The sequence below is a fragment of the Castor canadensis genome, chromosome 6 (assembly GCF_047511655.1).
Source record: "Castor canadensis chromosome 6, mCasCan1.hap1v2, whole genome shotgun sequence".
In the NCBI taxonomy this organism is placed as follows: domain Eukaryota; kingdom Metazoa; phylum Chordata; class Mammalia; order Rodentia; family Castoridae; genus Castor; species Castor canadensis.
This window is the reverse complement of record NC_133391.1, coordinates 2,778,490-2,797,982: the sequence shown is the minus strand read 5'-3', so window position 1 is coordinate 2,797,982 and position 19,493 is coordinate 2,778,490. Positions and strand designations below refer to the sequence as shown.

The following is a 19,493-nucleotide window of genomic DNA, read 5'->3' as shown; positions in this document are numbered from 1 at the left end:
AAGGGGGTGAGGCTCCTGTGGGAGCTTTTACATTTGTTGCCTGCTCTCTGGTTTGGGAAGTCATTTTTTTGTGTGTGTGGTACTGGGATTTGAACTCAGGGCCTTAAACTTGTTAGGGAGGGGCTCTACCACTTGAGCCATACCCCCAACCCTTTTTTCTTTATTTTTCAGATAGGGTCTTTCATATTTGCCCAGGGCAGCCTCAGACTATGAGATTTTTCTACCTATACCTCCCATTAAACTGGGATTACAGATGTACACCACCACACCCAGCTTCTTGGTTAAGGAAGGGGGTCTTTTTGCCCAGGCTGGCCTTGAACTGTGATCCTCCTGAGTGGTTTGGATTATAGGCATGAGCCACCCTGCCCCATTCTCAGTGTCTCTTTATAGTTTTCTCCTCACGAGACACATAAGGGCTGTGTGCACAGATGAGCCAGTCACACCCCTTCCCATGGGGACACTTAGCAGGGCGCTGTCTTCTGAAGGGGGCACTGACCATGGGTTTTGGTGTGTCAAGTCTGATGTCATGAGCTCATTTGGTGGGCTGTGAGCTGCCCACTTGTGCTAACATTTTAATTCTTTAATTTTTTTTGCAGTGCTGGGATTTGAACTCAGGGCCTTGTACGTCCCATGCAGGGTCTCTGCTACCTGAGCCACCCCCCGCCCAGCCCTTTTGCTTTATTTTTGATATAGGGCCTCACGCTTTTGAATGGGACTGGCCTCAGTCTGTGATCCTCCAACCGATGCCTCCCTGTAGCTAGAATAAGTCACGTGCCCCTACACCCAGCTCGATTGTTGATAGGGTTCTTGACAACTTTTTGCCCTGGCAACATCAGTTTGTTGCTCACGTACCACATGGGTGACGAGAGGGGGAAGGAAACTTCTGAGGCCTTCACTTAAAAAAGAGAATTTCTTTGCTTTTCCTAAGGGCCGACTATAGAGACCACTTCTGCCCAAAGCTGGAGTGACAAGGCATCGTTTCAAGAGGGTGGCTGGAGTGGGCATATTCTCTGCCTTGTACCATGTTCCCGAGTCCCACACAGAACCAGCTCCTAGCAGGCCTAGCTCAGCTGCACAAAGGGGCCAGTGCCCAGCCTGGGGCTCAGGTGGACTCAGCATCAGAAAGACAAGGAGGGGAAGTGAGGAAACGGGAGGCAGACAGCCAGGTGGTAATGCCACACCACTTTGCCAAGTCACCTGGCCTTCACCGTCCTTGAGAAAGGCGCTTGGCTCCTGGGAGGCACTCAGGCCTATCTTTATGAGCCACTGTAACGAATAACTCAATGCCACAGGAAAAACATGCCTTACAACAGCAACCAAATCCAGCCGGGTGTTGCTGAGGAATGTGACGTCACCATGGTGACTTCTCATGGGGATGGTGGTCAGGAGGACCCCCGTCCCTCCCTCCAGAGCTGGTTGCCTAAAAGCTTCTTCAGGCATGGCCTTTGATGTATGAGGGACAGCCCTCCGAGCTAGAGGGTAGTCTGTACTGGAGTGATTCAGGCAAGGGATCTGATAGCACTGCTTTCATCACCCCAGGGCCTGTCTCGGTCTGCACAGGCAGGTGACCACTCTGACCACAGGTCACGTAGCCTCAGGGGACCACGGGGACTCACCTGCCTAATCCTGCTCTTCCTCTGAGAAGGACCTTACAACTCCTTCAGGGAGGGGCAAGAATTCTAGGAAGAACTGTGTGATTTGGCTCACAAAGGATACAAGTCAACGTGGACGAAAACTTTACAGTTCAAGTTGAGGCGTTTAGCCTGGAAGGAAGTGAACCAGTGAAAATTAAAACACAGGTTTTAATTTCTTTTTTGGTGACAATGGGGTTTGAACTTGGAGCCTTGTGCTTGCAAAGCAGGTACTCTACCACTTGAGCCACACCTCCAGTCCATTTTGCTCTGGTTATTTTGGAGATGGGGGTCGAGAACTATTTGCCCGGACTGGCCGCCAACCTTGATTCTCCTGATCTCAGCGTCCCAAGAAGCTAGGACCAGTTTTAATTTTTTTTTTTCAGGTACTGGGATTTGAACTCAAGGGCCTTCAATTGAAGCCACTCCACCAGACCTTTTTTTGGTGATGGATACACTTGCACACGCACACAACCTGTGAACTTTCACCTGAAAGGAAACACAGAAATGAATCTGTTTACAGGGAGACTTGTAAAAGAATGCAGGCGTCGAGGCTAGGGACCAAACGATCCCCTGAGATTCTGAGCTTTAAAAAGATTTAATTTTTCCAAATTCAAGGGTCTTCCTATCCAGATTCCAGGAAGGACAGGAACTGGCCACACCTCCAATCAGTTTTTTTTTTTTTTCTTGTGCTTCACAAAATCCACAGAAGGAAACAGTACAACACAGCCCAGGATTAACGAGGAAAACCTAAAACATGTCAGAATAACCTGTCTACTTGGCAAATCGCTATCGGTATAGATTTTCATTAAGAAAAATTATTCACAAAACAGAATTCTCCATGAAGCCTGCTCCCCACCCAGAGCGGCTGGAGAGCACACTCTCCCCATTCCTTGGCCACCGCACAGTGCGGACGAACCTCCCGCCCTGCTGGTCCCACTGGGCGTGAGGTCTAAGTACACTTGGAAAATAACCTTTTGGGTTTTCAGCTGCCAGGGTCAATACACATTGGAATAAAGTGACTCGGGCACTCCCTGCATGAAGAAGCCACCAAGACTAAGGGCAGGGGACAGACAGAACAGACATGCACCTCAGGCCAATGCCCTCATGAGAACCACGCATGACAAAGGCAGCTCACCAGTGGTCCCTTTTCCTCCACTGAGTGGTGCCCAAAGCATTCCAGTCCTTTCTGTGTGGCCCAATGCTGCTGACTCTCCAAAAGGAGTCGATAGAGTGAAGTCACCCAGCAGGGAGCGGCAGCCATGAGGCTCCCAGAGGGGCCGGGTCCAGCTGCTCCAGGTAGAGGCGAGAAGACGGTGCTCAGTCCCCTCCTGGCCAGGCAGGACACTGCCCTGGGGCAAGGGTGGAGGACCTGGGCTCCTGAAGTCCCACACTGAGTGGCCTCAACCTGGTCCAGCCCGGCCGTAGTGCTTGACCTGAGATGGGCAGCCTCTGTCACGGTGCCGTCTGCTCTCCTCACAGTTCTTGGTGCCGAGGAGGAGGGGGGCGGCATCAAGGCATCAGAGCCCTGCACGTGCCCTGAAGTGTGAATTACACCTGTCACCTCCTCCCCACCCAGCTTTGTACTCAGAAAGCAGAACTGAGCAGGAACCACGCACTGTGACGAGATGGTTTGTTTTTAGCGCCTGTTGGGTGCCTGCTGCCGGCCATGCCGTGCTGGGTGTTCACAGGGCGCTGTCACCTACCTGACGACCACCCTGGGAGGTGGTCCCCTGACTGCACAGCGCAGCCCTGAGGCCCCGCGACTGAACACAGAACTTTCCGACTGCAGGTTCAATCCCGCTCTCCGCTCCTCACTGGAGAAGATAAAGGTTTGGTCCAAATACCCGCGAGTCCATGAGATCAGGTGCCGGGTTTTGTTTCTGACATTTTGGAAGTTTGGAAAAACATAAAAAAAAATTACTGTGAGTGTGCGGTCTGGGAATCAAGGGTCCCTTTGTTGGGCTTGGCATGGTGGCAAGTCCCACTAACGACCACCTCAGAGCTCCTGTCTCCTGCCTTCCCATCCCTCCCACCTGTGAGGCGGGACGGAGGAAGGTGGGTCATGGAGAAGCAGAGGGCTTTGACCCCCTCCAGCAGTGAGCAAGACCCAAATCCGTGTTTTCCTCCTGTGAGAATTCTCAGCAATCTCTGCCTGGAGCAAGGGCCACCTGGGAGGGAAATCACCTGCCTAGCGTTGGCAGCCACCCATCTATGGAGGGCCACTTTCCCTGAGTGCATCTTGAAGGAGGCTAAGGCCAAAAGGAAGTGGACTTCCAGAATTTGCTGGGTCTAACAATCCCAAAGACAGATGAAAAAAAACCCCACAATGCAGATGTGAGCCCTAGGTCTCCACCACGTGCAAGATAGCCAGCAGGAGCCAGCAGGCACTGAGTGAGTGCGCTTGAAGCCAGGACGCAAAACGTGGCTCTTTGGTTACTAGGAGAACCCTGGCTCAGGGCTCCACATCTACCCAGCACTTCCATTAGTCTCCTCCCACTGGCCCAGGCACTAAGGGACTTCTCTCTGTGCCCGGAGACCCAGTATGGCACGTGCTCAAGGCTCGAGGGTCCAGCACAGGCAGGCAGATTTTAAAGGAGACTTAACTCATGCCTGGCTCTCACCCTGCCAGCTCCACTAGGGCCCCACTGTGTCCGCTGCAGTCAGAACTGGCTCTGTGCGCCCCTCACACTCCGGACCTCCTGAGCAGCTGCGGGACCACCGGACCCCAGCAGGTCAGCGCAGATGATGGCCAGGCAGAAGTGACTCCGGATACAAGCTGACTCTGACCTGGACAGTCGCCTCTGGCCACACAGGACGGGTGAACAGAGAGAGTCCCTCTGCCTTTTCACTTCTGTCCTCAACATCCCTGCTCAATGGTGCCATTAACGCCACTTAAATGCCCTCGAAACCTCCCCTGCTGCCTGTGGGAACGCAGTTTGAGGTTATCTGAGGTGGTCTGCGTTCAGTAACGACGAGGGGAGCGAGGCAAATGCTGCAGCCTCTCACTCAACAACCTTTTTAAGACTGAAATAGAAAAGGCACAAGTCACCCTGGCGAAGGAGTGCCACAGCCAGCATTGCTCTCGGGCCTCTCCAGCAGACAGTGGAGCCCAAGCTAAGGACAGCCAGCTGCCACTGCATCTCACCTCTGTGCTCTCTTGGCACAGGGGCAGCTGCAAACTCTCCCTTAACAAAGTCACAGCTACTTGACAGGAAGAGTAGAGAAGAGGAGGTCATTTAATGACACAAACGACATTACTTTCCTTGGCTCCAGGTGGTCCAGGCTCACTTTCAAGTTCACCCGTGGTCAGAGAGGCAGGTTTTTCTTACTGGAAAGAGCCTCTCTCCCACTACCCACATGGAGAGTGAGCCCAGAAACAAAGTCCCCCTGGAAGAAGTCCCGGTACGATGCAAGTCTAGCAAAATAAAATGGAGGGATAGTGGTCCAGGTGGAGCTGCAGAACCAGAGGACTCCTGCCCAAGGTCCAGGGCCCAGAGAACCACTCTGCACGCCTGCCATCATTTGCACAGACGTTACCCCAACAAGCGCGGTTTGCTCGATGGTGGCTGCTAGCTCCCCTATGCAGGCTTTGCACAGCATGCACACGGAGAGAGACTCCAAGGACTGCAAACAGTTCATTTTGGCAAAAAAAGAAAAAAAGAAAAGAGAGGAAACAAAAAGCTGAAGTGGGTAAGCAGAATTAAAAGCCACTGAGTGAAAACTGTGTATTTTCAACAGTATGAAGTTAGACTATCTCTACATCCTTATTTTTTTTTAAAGTCTCTGCCATCCTCTCCCCTAATTCAGGTCAAAGTTCATAGCAGCAATGCAGAAGTCCTGTCAGGCCAGACCCCAGGCCAGGCTCAGTCAGTCCGGAGGATCATGGGAGGGTGCTCACTGTCTTCGTCCAGGCGCAGGGCGCTGGCTTCATCTTCCAGGCACGCACCGCCCACAGCGCCCAAGTCATCTGTGTAGGCTGCAGAGAGACAACGGAGCCACCCTCAGCGCTAGCCCAAACTCGGATCCCAGGGCGCCCACCGCGGGCTTCATGTGTAGCCCTGACTTTACCACTGCTCCGACAAGCCAGGCCTCGGCAGCCTTGGGCAGCACAGTGCGAAGCCACTCACTCCCCACATCCCGCGGTGGCCGAAAGAGGCCACATAGTCAAGGGGCTTCCCTTCCCATCACACAGGCTGTATGTTCCCTAGCTGGCGACACAGGGTGCACAGTCTCCTCCCTGTGATGGAAGGGCTTCCCTGAGGGATCTTGGGAGCAAGCGCAGCCCTAGCAAGCAAATCCCAGGGTCTCCCAGTCAGTCCCCTTGGGCCTGGGGACAGCCAGACCACATGGCATGAAGGGATATGCACAAGTGGTCGTGCAGTCTGCCTGCTCATCACAGCTGCTGCACTAGGGACCCTGGCACAGGACATCACCTTCCCTCTCCGCCCTCACTCCTTGGAGGCCTCCCACCTTGCAGGTCCCCCGCCCAGCCCCTCACAGGACTGCTGGCATGCAGGTGCTGCACGCATACCTGTCGAGTGGTCACACAGGCAGGAACAAAGGCCTAATTACCTTCTAGGTTGGCGTCCTGCCCCTTACCAAGTCTTGTGGGGGACGAGGGCAAGTAAGCACCTTTGGCTGCGGCTGTGCCGTACGTCTGGGTCACTAAGGGGCAGTCATGGGAGGCGGAGTCCACGATCTCACTGGTTGTCTCCATGCTGCCGTCCAGCCTGAAGGGAGGTGACAATGAGACCACATGGCCGGGGGCCGAGGCACCACACCTGTGGCCACAGCGCAACAGACAACTAGGCGGACGACACCTACGTGCCTTATGCTCTGAGGATACTCCACCTCCCTCTGCTCCCTTGGGTTTTTCCACGATGGCATTTCACACGGGAGTCTGATGGAGAGAGCTACGCCTTGTGAGGAGATCTGACTTCATGGTTATGACTGGCCATCATGAACAGAGAGCTTGCTATTGAAAAAGAAATCATTCCCTGCCAGGTGCAGTGTTGCACGTCTGTAATCCCAGCACTTGGAGGCCGAAGCAGGAGGAGCTGAGGTGGAGGTCAGCTGTGCTGCTCAGTGAGATCCTGTCTCACTGCCCCCTCAAAAACCTGTCTCCCACTTCCTGATGGCAGAACAGAAGCAGCATTCCTGTGATGCTGCTAGAACTGAATGATGGTGACACTGCACCTCTGCCATTACCAAGACAGCGACGTCCTCTTTCTAGCGGGAAGACCTGTGTCCATGGGGTGGAAGCTCTCGGGAGCGTGGGCACCGCTGCATGCCATGCTGTGGACTCCCCTGCTTTGTGCACAAAGGTCCTGGGGGACACCCAGCACCCCCACCTCTCACTGCACACAGAGCCCGTGGTCAGGGCGGGGCAGGAAGGGCTACATCTGGGAAAGGGGCATTTCCAGAGGCCGCAGGCCTCAGGCCTCTGCCTCTCAAAGGAACGAGAAGCCCAGGATGGAGGTGCGGCCACAGCCCACCATGAAGCAGCAGCCTCACCTGTGCTGGCGCATCAGGGCGCACTCGCCGCCCTCCTGGGGGTCCAGGTTGTACATGTACAAGTAGCCGTCGGATGCTCCCACCAGTAACCGGGGAATCTTCTGAATTCTGGTAAGAATGAAACAGTGAAATTTTAACAGCGTGATTTTCGCAAAAAGCACCTTATTCAATGAGCAGTCTCAGCTTTCCCAGGGCTGGGAGGAGACCTGTCAATTACACATGAATTGGGTGTCATGCACTTGACACATCACCCATGCAGAAGAGGACGAAACCCGTGCCCTGGTCTCTTTGGAGGTAATTCGCAAGGCCAGGGCAGCCTGGGTGTGAAGGGGCCCTGAATTCTGGGCACAGGGCGGTTGCCCTTCACTTTCTCTGACCAAGCTGTGTTTTCACAGAAACTTGCAGCTGGCTAGCCTGATAACGTTCACACAGGGTGGCCCTGTGGCCTCTGCACAGCCCTCCCCACCCCCCATGCACCGTGCATGGGGCTCCAGGCCGAAGTCCACTTGGTGATGCTGTTTTGTGGACACACAGGACACTTTCCTGTCCTCTGCTCACTGTTTTTCAACACTCGTTGGCCAGGGAAGACTGAAGGCCAGGGCTCGACAAAGGCACCACCTGTGGCTGTCAGTTCTGTGCAGTTCCTGATGCAATCAGGTCTAGATCCACACGCCACTGCAGCCTGGCGGCCAGCAATGACCCGCCTCCCGGCCCCACTCACGTGGTCAATGAGCAGATGTTCTTGTGGCCGCAGAATGGCAGGCGGACGGTGGCAAAGGCTCTGCCTTGGTTGAACATTTCTGTCACCTGGGAGGGCAGGTAGCTGGTGGAGGCCATGAGCACCTTCCCAAAGTAGCCCGTCCAGGTAGTGGGCTCCTCTGGAGGTCTAGAAGGACACGAAATGGACTGAGACCGGCTCTCATTGAGAACCACCATAACCCCCGGTACGAGTGCCCAAACCCAGGCCTGGTCTTCCTGTGTCCCCAGCAAAGTGGAGCCAGGCAGTGTCCTCTGGGAGGGGCCTGAGAATGGGGGTTCTGTGGTGGCAGGGGACTGGGAGCCCCTGTGTCTCTAGCAGGGGGTCTCAGGCCCTGAGGACAAGCCTTGGGCTATTTTCTGACAGCCCACTCTGGGTGCTGTTCATCTTGTAAGCGCGTCCACAGTTACGATAAATTTTGTTCTGAGTAATAAGCAGTGCTGACACCAGCAGGAAGTCTTAAGGTTGAGGAGGGGCATATGAGTGCATTCTGGCACACACGGTCATCTCAGCGACCCAGTGTGAATCACCTGCTGTGAAGTCGAAGTCCACCTTCTCTGACCTGATGGGCAGGTCAGACACACGGACTTTATTCTGGGCAGTGAGCTGACCCTATCACCTAGCGTCAGTGTCCAGCACATCTCCCATGTCAGGACCTCGTGTAACAGGGACATCCTCTCTCCTGAGCCTGGATCTGGTGATCCCCACCTCACAGCAGCCCAGGTCTGCTCCGAACAATGCCACGAGTAGGACCATTCCAACCATGTAGTGCATGGGACAGAGCATTCTGTGTCTTATAGAAAGCAGACGTGGGGAGGTGCACTTGGGCAGAGGACATGTCAGCTCTGGGCACCCCGCTCTGATCCCAGCACCCCCAATCCCACGGTGCTCACTTTTCTTTCACAGTCTCAAGTTTAAAGATGTGCACCGTCTCAGTGTTGCTGGACGCGGAGAGGAACATACTGTCCATGCTGAAGGCCAGAGAGCAGATGCTCACACACCTGGGGACAGGGGACAGAGGGTCAGGCTTGCCGCCACTGCGTTCCCAGAGGGCGAGCTGGCGGCACATCCCTGGGACTGTGTGGTTGAGGAGCTCTTCCCCGCCACCTCCAGAGAGCCCAGTGTCTGAAGTGAGACGGGGCACAGTGGCCCTGTGGCACTCCTTGTGACTAAGGGAGCACAGGGCACCTGGAACCATGCAGGCTGGATGAGGGGCTTACACTACGGTTGGGGAACGACAATCCAATGATTAAATCACAGCGTTTATGATAGGAAACAAATCCCAGATGTGCTTAGCAGGCCACGACTGGCACTCCACAGCACTTTCACCGTGGGCCTCCACACCTAAACCACACAACCCAGGCTGCCGAGCCTCCTGCATGCTGGGCAGGCAGGCTGCCATTACAGCCTCATCCCCAGCTGTTTTTGCCTTTCTCATTTTTCACGCAGGGTCTCCAGTTTCTGCTCAGGGCCACCTGGATCAGGATCCTCCTATCTACACCTCCCTCACAACTGGGATCACAGGTATGCACCACTACACCTGGCTCTAAACAGCTTCCCTTAACTGGGGTTGGATTTCATTCAGCTCACTGAGTATCCAGTGTTTCCCACAGGCTCAGACACACTCAAGTGAGGAGGGGAGTTCCTGCCCGATGCAGCTGGTGCTGCGGTGTGCGTGTGTGCAGATATGAAGTTTGCTAAAGGCAAGGGCGTGCTGAAACAACAAGGGGAAGGTTCTAGAGAAGGAGTGGTAGGATGTAAGCGTAGTGGGGTCATCGAGGGAGGCCGTGACTCAGACCTGTGGGTTCAGACGGTGGCCAGGCCCAGCAGTGGGGAGTGACAGGGAGTGAGATGACACAGTAGCACATAGGCCTGTGGACCCAAGGAGGGACAGAGTCACTCCTACAGTAAAAGTTGGCAGCTGGGGGTGGGGGGAGACGGGGAGAGGATGACACAGTAGGAGCTGACCGGATGCAGGAAGAGAGAAGGAGGAGGCAAAGCCAGTCTGGAGTGCCCCTGACTGGAGGTGGTGTGTGACAACAGGCAGACACAACTTGGCCTGCTGTCTGAGGGTGCAATGTCAGTGGGCAGGGAGGGAACAGGCCCCACTCAGGGAAGGACGAGGCAGGGCTGGGCGGCCCTCTCGGTCCAGGCTGGGTGAGACCCAACACCTACTCAGTTCTCACAGAAACACTGTCCCTGCATCACCACAAGCCTGGCCAAAAGCTCAGCCACAGTCCATGTGGCCACAGGAGCTCCCGGCTCCCTGCAGCCTTCCCTCACTGTGTCAGGATGACAGCAGCGGAAACGCAACATAGCCTGAGTGGACTTGGGGCTGATGGACCTTACCTCTTCACTCCCCTCCGGAACTCAAAGAGTTTCTGTCCCTCTGGAATGGAAAATACCCTAATTACGGTCCCCTGGGAAAGAAAAAAAAAAGAATCTTAGCTGGGTAAAAACAGACCTTTTCTTTCTCATCTGACATCCAGTACACCATGGGGCCCGCCTCCAGCGGCCACTCTGCAAGGCCCACAGCCAACCACAGTGACCACAACACTCTCAACCTGTGCTTACACCCATGGCGTTGCTGCACAGCAGACCTAGTTACAACGACTCCAAACACCAACAGCCTTGAAGCTGAATGTGGCATGCAAGTCACTTTAAGTCTGAAGTAGAAACAAAAGCTATACCCAGGGATGTACCCGGAATGAGGTTCCAGAGCCACCTCGCCCAACCTCCAGTGTCACTGACTTACTGAGCAAACAACTGACTAGCTGCAAAGCTCACTTAATTGTCTTAAAGGGAAAACGCATGAACCCACAAAGTGATTTCTAAGAAACCTTACTTTTTTGTTTTTGGCAGTGCTGGGGTTTGAACTCAGGGTCTTGCACTTGCCAGGCAGGCACCCTATTATGTGAGCCATGCCCTCAGCCCTCTTTATTTTTCAGATATGGTCTGCAGTTTTTGCCTGGGTCCAGCAACTCACCTACGTCCAAGAAAACTACTTTTTTTTTTTTTTGAGGAATAGAGAATTTCAAACAAACTAAAAACCGAAACAAAAGGACAACTTGGTGAGTTACAGGGCTTCCGTTTTCAAGAGGAAACACTCCCAAGTGACCAACTCTCCTCATCCTTCATCCATTTCCTGAGGGTGGTGACACAGGAACCAACAGCTGCAAGGACACCGAGAGGGGACGACAGAGAAAGAAGTGTGAATGGGACTGCCCATGCCTGGTGGCTAGCGAACAGTGTTGAGCGACAGGATCAAACAGCACAGACAGACAGGACAGACTGGCAGGGCAGAGGGGAGCACTGCATTACTTGTGGTGGTACAGAGCTTAGCACTGACTTCCCAGTTTTAGAAGGCTGCCATGGTTGGCATGAGAAGCGTTACAGACAGCACACAGAGGCCAGTCACGAGAAGCTGTGACACTGCTTCACGCAGCCAGACCCAGCCTGCGGTGAGTCAGGTCCTGGGAAAGCATTTCTGGCAGCAGCGGGCGTCTCTAGATGCAAAGACACCATCTGAGTTTGCAGCTCTTGGGAACAAGAGGATGAAACGTCTACACATTGACACAAAGTGACCAGGGCCCAGTTTTGCCCTTGACACCAAACAAGACTTCCGTTTAAGTTTTTATGGCACACCACTGTTTCTCGCCAATTAAGAGTCACTGTGTGACGGTGACAGCAAGTTCCTTCAAAGGATAGGTCCCACGCCTCAGTGGGCTGCCCAGGAACATGGGGGAGCTGGGAAGCCCAGCAGCCAACTCCTTGGGCACGGAGCTTCCTGTCCAGAAACAAAGGGTTGTGCTGGAGCTGGCCTGGAAATCCCAGCAGAGTTTTAGGGCCTTTCTAAGAGCTGATAGAAAGCAGAGTGTAAGGTCCTGACTAATGAGGGGACAGCAGAATTCCATTTAAGATACTCAAGGATAAAGAGGATGAGGTGGTACTGGGTCTCAGCCTGTGCCCAGCTGGGTGACCTTGGGCCAACAGCTAAGCCTCTCTGAGCTCCTCTGGGTCCCACGAGGTCAGATTCACCTGACAGGGCGCTGGACCAAGTAAGGAGTATGAAAGACCCAGGAAGGGTAGGTTTGAGGAGTGGACAAGATGTCAGCAGAGAAAGTCAGTGAAGTCAACCCATGGGCTGCTTGAGGACAGATACCTGGGGACAGCAAGCCTGGCACGGACCTCTGGAGGAAGCAGGAACAGCGAGGGAGAAAGACGGTGTGAGGATGACAGCTGACCATGCCATCCTACCACAAAGGCCACACCAGTTGGCATCCCCTTGCTCAAAATGAACTCTTAACTACACTGGTGTGTTCTGGTCTGCAGCATCGGGACACCTGGTTTCACACATGCTGTGGTTTCTGGGTTAAGCTGTCACTCTGCAGAGGAGGCAGGGGCCAGAGAGGCACTATGCCAAGAGTGCAGATCGGGTCAGGGTGGGCACCCTGCTCTGCTAGTCCTGCTAACTCGTGGGCTGGAGGGCCTGCGCGGCAGCAGCTGTTACAGAAGACAAGGGACCCCTGGAGACCGGGATCTCCTGGTGCTATACTGCAGCGGTGGGACAACGCAGTGTGCAGTGCATTCTTGGGAATCAGTGAATCTCATCTGAAGGCTCGTAACAGATCACAAATACAGGTTCTGCTTGGTAACAACACAACAGGAGCCATGAGCTCTTATAAAACCATAGGCGGGAGGACTGTGGTTCAAGGCCAGCCCTCCCCTGGGGGGACAGCTAGTTCCTACCTGAAAAACAACAAAAGCAAAGAACAGCTGGGGGCGTGGCTCAAGTGGTAGAGCTCCTGTCCACCCAGTGTGAGGCCGAGTTCAAGCTTAGTAGTGCCAAAAAAAAAAAATTACTTCCTAGTTCTATAGAACGTGAGCCAGTTCGTTCTGCTCTGATTACTGTGGAGATGGGGTCTCAAACTATTTGCAGTGCCTGGCCTCAAAACACGATCCTTCTGATCTTAACCTCCCAAGCAGCAGGGATTTCAGACACAAGCCGCTGGCACCTGGCAGAGGCGTGGTTATGAATGGTGCTTCCGTCTCCCTCATGTATCCATGTCTCTGATGTGTGCAAGCTTCCCGGGCCAGACAATGCACAGCAATGTGGTCTGGCCTTAAATGTCCCTCAAAGGTCACGTGCTGACCGCTGGCTGCCAGTTGATCAAGGTGGAACCCTTAGATGGCGGAGCTACGAGAAAGGAGTGGGCACTGGGGTGCAGCCCTGAGGGGGTACTGGGACCCAGGCTCTTCCTTCTGGTTCCTGGCCCTGCTTCGTCTGGTCACCAGGCAAGCAGGTCTGACCACCAAACACCCCTGCTGAGAAATTCCGCCTTTTCACAGGCCTGGCAACCCTGGGAGGGTCCAGTGACCCTGGACTGGGACCTGTGAAACTCGGAGCCCAGACACGTCTTCCTGCCTGTACGAGTCACAGGACAGGACGTTGAGCAGCACACGGAATGTGCTTAGCTTGCTCCCTGCAGCATGTCATCACCTCTGCTTCCCTGTAAGCTGGGCAAGGTCAGCACGAAGGCTGTTTGTTAAGTGGCTGTGTGAATGGCCGCAGCACACGTACCTTCTCAGAAGCAGTGGCAAGTTTGCTTCCGCTTGCGTCAAAGGCCAGCGCAGCTAAGGGACTGTCGTGAGCTGGGATCATGTTCGCCGCTCTCTGGAACAAAAAGGGGAAAGTGATAAACCTGAGCACCCTGTGCAAGAGCCTCCGCCCTGTGTTACCACCTGGCCATGGTGGCTGAAATGCCCACAGGCCGTCTCTAAACCACCATTCCGGTCCCCACCAATGCCAAAGTCACTGGATTGATGGGGGTGGAGGGATGCTCCTCAGACTGAAGGCAAAGCAAAGCAACACATCATGGCGCCAGAGACGCCAGGGCAGCCTGGCTCACTAAAGCAAAGACTCGAGAGCTCCCTGCGCACTGAGGGCCTCACCAAGTTGATGGTGTCGAAGACCTGCACTTCACCGATGCTCGCGCTCCCTGGGTATGCCAAGTAGCAGTTGTCATTGTTTATGGAGAGTGCGCACAGGCCTGAGTGACACAGGACACAAGATGCATGTCAGCACTGAGGGTCCACCGCACGGCTGTTTGAGGCAACTGAATGCTTATGTGCAGAGAGCATGGAGACAAAACACGGCTCTGCTAGCCAGGAGTGACCGCGTGAGCCGCTCCCCTGGCCCTTTTGGCTCTGGTTATTTTTGCCCAGGCCAGCCTGGACTGCTCTTTTATTTTACACTTCCTGCTGCGGTTGGGAAGACAGGTGTGTGCTGCCACACCCAGCTCTTTTCTGTTGAGATGGAGACTGAGCACTTTGTTGCTGGGCATTTTTTTTTTTTTAAGTTCTGCACCCTGAGGCACCAGCTTAGGATATGCCAGCATTATATAGAGATGAAAAGCCTCAGTGTGAAGTGATCAGCACCTCAGACCCGAAAGGTGATCAGCGAGCTCACTTGGTCATGAGAAGCATCCCATGACCAAGCGGGAAGGCAGCTTGGTTTATGACCCACGCCTTAGTTTCTTTGCTTATTTTCACACAGGGTCTCACTAAGTAGTGTAGGCTGGCCTGGAACTCAAGATCCAGCTTTAGCCTCTGTGGTGCTGGGATTACAGGTGTGCACCACCATGCCCTGCTCGAGTTAATACGTTTCACAGTGGCCCCGTGAAGAGGAGGGAGTCCCCCCCAGAGTGGCTCACCTGCAGGGTTTGGGGGCGTCTCCCTGATGGTGTGCAGCACCTTCATGTCCCGGATGTTGTGTATGTAGAGCGACTCCTCCAGGCACACGATGAGCCTCTATAAGCAGAAGGGAAGCAAGGGGGCAGGCGTGAATAAGCACCCAGCTTTCACTCAATGACGATGCTCTCTGCTTTTTCAAGACCACCACAGGGGCCAGATGCCAAGAGCTCAGGGAACAAAGATGAAGGGGGCTCTTCCCAGCTGAGCCAGCCATGTCTGTTCCCACAACTCTGCATGTACTAGGAATTCTGACAGGGCAAGGACAGTGTCACACTGGTGAGCTAGAGCTGAGAGAAGTGGCTATGGGAAGAATTTGGCAAAATGCCTTCTAAAAGTGACAGTGCCTGGGCGGGGGAGTGGCTGAAGAGGTAGGGCATTGTCCAGCAAGTGCAAATCCCTGAGCTCAAACCCCAGTACTGCCCCCCCCAAAAAAAAAAAAAAAAAGGGAAGGAAGGAAAAGGAAGTGTGTGCGGGTGACTGAGGCACGGGCAAGACAGTGCCTGGGGCTGCAAAGAGTGGAAAGCTCTCCTCTGCACACTGACTGTTTTGCAGCAAGTTCTCACTTTGAAGTTAGTATGTGAATTCATGGAATTACTGGAGAACAGGAATTCGACCTTGCAGACTCTTGTGTTAGTTGCATGTGACATGCACTTACACGTCTTAACCCTGAAGTATTCAGGACACATGTCCTGCAGTGTCCCAGGGAGCGCAACTGTGCCAGCAGACAGACCCCTCCCCAGTTCCCAGCAGGTGAGAGAGGGCCTCCCATCAGCTGCTGCAGGTTCCAGCTGGAACCTGCGCTCCAGGCCTGGCAGACAACCACTAGACCGTCTCAGGGAATAAGCTCAAGGTCCCTCGCCAAGTATGTCACCCTGTCCTGAAGGTGTAGGGACAATACAGGTCAAGTTAAGAAGCTGAAAAGGGAAAAAGCTGGGTGTGGTGGTGTACACCACTTGGGAGAACGTAGGACCGTGAATGTGAGGCTGGCCCGGGCTACGTGGCAGACCCTGTCTCAGGAGAGGGAAAAGAACCCAATAGTTTTTTAAAAGCAGTGTTTGTAGGAGCAACGTGAGCAGGAAGCTGTTAAAGGCTCTCTCTGGAGGAGGAGGAGCTCAGCGGGCCACGCACCTGCCTATTGAGCTTCACGGCCAGGATGGTGTTGGAATAGCTGTAGTTACAGATCTCCGTCCCCTTCTTAAAGTGGCAGACCTTCAGCTTCCTGGGCGCTTTGAGGCTGACGATGGCCACCAGGCTGCTGGAGAACAGCCTCTCCACGATGCACACGTCTTCCGTGTCAGCTGAAACACAAGGAAACCCGAGTAGCTGTCCAGCCTCCAAGCCCACTGCACACACACACGGGAGTGATGCTTGTGGCGCCACATCCCAGAGCAGCACAGGACGGCCAGGCAGGGATGGCCGTGCTGAGCATCTGGGGACAGTGGTGTCACCACTGTCTATGAAGATCACACAGAGGACCCACTGTGACGTTACGTGAACGGATTCTTTGCACAAGCTCTGCTGCTGGACTGAGACAGCGGCTTCAGCATTAGCGGCTTCAATAGTTTAGAAGAGCAAAGTCCTAGGGAAGAAGGCATTTTGTTTTGTTTTTGACGGAGGTCCTGCTATGTAGCCCAAGTGACTGGAAACTTGCAATTCTCCTGCCTCAGCCTCCCAAGTGCTGGATTACAGGAATGAGCCGCCATACTCAGCTTCGTAAACGCTGTTCTGACTTAGGTATGTTCAACCTAGGTAGGTGTGCCAGGATGTAAGTGCATCCTGCACTGAGAAGCACCTGTGTCTCTCTCTGGGCACATGCTTGGTATGATTTTAACATAGATGTGACAGCCAAATGTGCTGAGGGCTGGCGAGGGCACCAACACCCTGGTGTCAGCTAGAATCAGGCCGTCCAGAGCAGCACAACGTGCATTTGTCCAAGAGTGAGAGTGTGGCTACTCAGAATGGAACGGCCGTGAGGTCAAGTGCGTCATGTCACAGTCGCTCTGACCGAGCGGCGAACGCAAATCACGGTCACTCTCCCACAGCAGCAAGCACACCTTCAACACCCATTCCACGAATGACACGCAAGCAACTGCCACCCGCCACCTGCCCCTGGGGAGAGGCCAGCAGTGTGGGACCGTGGGGACAGGGCCCTGCCTGCAGCTTCTCTCCTGGCAGCACCTTGGAGCAGGCGCTGGTCCCTCAGGCTCTGACTTGCAGGGAAAGACGGGCACAAGCTCCCAGGGCCTGGTGTCTGAGCACTGCCGTGCCCCGAGCCTGGGACCAGACTCTGAGAAACAGAGGATGCAGAGCCTCGCTCAGGACGGACATGCCCACATGGCCTCTCCCAACCACAGGACAGCCAGGTTGTGGGCTGTGACAAGAAGCTTGCCAGGAAGGTCATCTCCAGGGCTGGCCCAGAGGCTGCTGCCCTCACTTCTGCACCTGCGGGGCAGCCAGGAGGGTCGGGGGTAAGCCCCTCCATCACTGCCCGCTGCAACCTCAGGGCCCCCCTGCTCAGCAAAAGCACCCGCCCCTGTGCCAGGTGCAAAGCGCCAGGCTGCCTCACTCAGCTGCACTTCACGCTCCCCATTCCTGAGAAGCAACAGCCAAGCTCCCTGCTGGGCTAAGTGGGGAGGACAGGCTGGGCCTGGGGGTCACAGCTGTCTCAGGCGCAGAGGAGCTACATCTGAGTGGAATATCTGACTGCGTTCACTGATATTTGCTCCGTGTGCACTGTGGCGCTGCGCTAGGAGGAGTCCTGCTGGGCGCAGGGTGTAAGGGTGAAGGGGATCAGGAAAATCCAGCCCTGGCTCTCTGCACCCAGGTTCGAGACCCGCCATCGGGTTCCTCAACAGGGAAGCAAGAACTGGACGGCAGCCTTGTTAATTATTGGGGCTGCAGTAGTGTAGGGCAACCTGGCTTATGCAAAACTGCCTTTTTTTTTCTTTTTGGTGGCACCAGCATTTGAACTCCGCCTCACACTTGCCCAGGCAGGCGCTCTACCACTTGTTCTACTCCGCCAGCCTGCAAAACCACTTTTTACTTCAAGTCACTTTTGCTTCATTCCACTAGCCCCTAAGTCAGACCAGTGGTGAAAAGCCCTTATTCCAAATCAGCTGGGCCTCGTTTTCAGACTCCACCTGAGTCCGCCCTCTTGCTAATGTGTCTGTAACCCTCCAATTGATCCATGCTTATGGCCTTTCACAGAATACTGACAAACTCAGTCCTCTGCTATGCAGGTCCCTGGCTGAGGGCTGAAGTATGGAGGGAGGTGAGCAAGCGGAGGAGGAACCCAGGCAGCTACCTGGAGAGAGGGCGGGTGGAGAGGATGACCTGTGGCAAGCAGCTGGAGACAGCCACAGCTAAGGCAAAATTGGTTTTCAACACAGTAGTTATGAGGCCCACTGACAGAGAGCCGGATCCTCTGGTGGGGACAGGGGCACTGCAGGAGTGAGGAGAAGCGCAGCTCACTACACTGGAGACAACGAGAGGTAGGAGGGAGAGGAGCGGGAACAGATGCAGATGGGAGTGGGAGGAGGGAGTAGGGTGTCCTGCCACCTACAGCAGCTCCTCATGGGAGCTCAGGGAGTTACTGATGCAGAGGGCAGGGCAGAAGTGGCGGAGACTGTCATCTGTTATCAGAGCGACACAGGGCCAACACAGGCATAGGCAAGTCTCCACCTGAAGTCATGGAAATAGATCCAAACTGACACAAGTCCTGTCTGTGCAACAGATGCAGAAAAGATGGGTTGCCATGAGTCTCACCAGGGTGCAACTCTACAAACCCTGACAACCAGAAGATGGGGCCTTCACTGACGGACTGCTCACAAAGCATCTACAGCTAACACTTTCCTTCATGGTGCACATCTCAATTCTGCCCCTCAGGATGGAGCAAGGCAAGGATGCCTCTCCTCACTGGGCACTGGACTCCTGGCCTTGGCAACAAGGCCAAGAAGGAAGGAACAGCAGGAGGACTGAAGAGGAAAGTGTTTCCTGTACCTAATTTACAAGGCAAGGTCACAGCGTGCAGACAGGGGGTGGCTCAGTGGTAGAGTGCTTACCTAGTATGCTGGAGACCCTGGGTTCCAGCGCTGGCACTAACGAAAACCACGCATACAAAAACCGACTGTAGGGCTGGAATATGGCTCAGCATAGAGCTCTTGTATTTTATACTATTGGAGAAGCTTAAAAACTGCATTTACAGCCTAGGTACCAGTGGCTCACACCTATAATCCCAGCTACTCAGGAGGCTGAGATCAGGAGGATCACAGTTCAAGGCCAGATTGTGCAAACAGTTCGAGAGATCCTATCTCGAAAAAACCCATCACAAAAAATGGGCTGGTGGAGTGGGTCAAGGTGTAGGCTCTGAGTTAAGTCCCAGTACCACAAAAAACAAAAACAAAAAACACCTGAATTTACTCCCAAAGTTACCAGGAGTAAGCTTACGAGCAGTGCCACCTCCACACCACATGACCAACTCATACTAAAGAGGTGCCAGGTAGATGCTAAGTAGGTGGGGAGCTACCAGGTTCACGGACTGGAAACTCAGTTGTTATACCAGTTCTCCTCAAACTGACATCAAGGTCCCATGCTGTCCTTGCAATAATCCTGGAGGCTTTTTGGCTGCTGAAAGCCGACTGAAAATTTCATATGGAAGGTAAAGGATGAGAATACCCACTGTAAGGGAAGCAATGACAGAGATTAGTCCGTTTTGATGAGGGAGGCACTTTAAAAGCAGACACCTAAAGAGGCATGGGAAACAACAGGCTTCTCAGAGAAGTAACAAGGCCTTGCCAAAATAACGAGAGGCAGCTGCACAGTGTGGGTGGTGGGCC

At 54.2% G+C, this 19,493-nt stretch overlaps 1 protein-coding gene across 9 annotated transcripts in view; it reads right to left on the bottom strand.

Annotated features, from left to right (window-relative positions):
• Positions 1 to 2,277: 2,277 nt before the first annotated feature.
• The window catches only part of Wipi2 (WD repeat domain, phosphoinositide interacting 2), a 29,482-nt gene continuing 12,266 nt past the window's right edge, over positions 2,278 to 19,493 (bottom strand). For 2 of the 9 annotated variants that reach the window (XM_020177040.2, XM_074075473.1), the window contains 11 exons: positions 15,787 to 15,956; positions 14,619 to 14,715; positions 13,858 to 13,955; positions 13,487 to 13,579; positions 10,255 to 10,325; positions 8,799 to 8,906; positions 7,870 to 8,034; positions 7,149 to 7,256; positions 6,463 to 6,534; positions 6,207 to 6,364; positions 2,278 to 5,610 (listed from right to left, as the gene is read on the bottom strand). In XM_020177040.2, coding sequence (XP_020032629.1) covers positions 5,498 to 5,610; positions 6,207 to 6,364; positions 6,463 to 6,534; positions 7,149 to 7,256; positions 7,870 to 8,034; positions 8,799 to 8,906; positions 10,255 to 10,325; positions 13,487 to 13,579; positions 13,858 to 13,955; positions 14,619 to 14,715; positions 15,787 to 15,956 — 1,253 coding nt within the window. In that variant the 3' untranslated portion in view covers positions 2,278 to 5,497. The remainder of the gene's footprint in view (positions 5,611 to 6,206; positions 6,365 to 6,462; positions 6,535 to 7,148; positions 7,257 to 7,869; positions 8,035 to 8,798; positions 8,907 to 10,254; positions 10,326 to 13,486; positions 13,580 to 13,857; positions 13,956 to 14,618; positions 14,716 to 15,786; positions 15,957 to 19,493) is intronic. The other 7 variants (XM_074075475.1, XM_074075476.1, XM_074075477.1 and 4 more) reach the window with 5 other exon arrangements.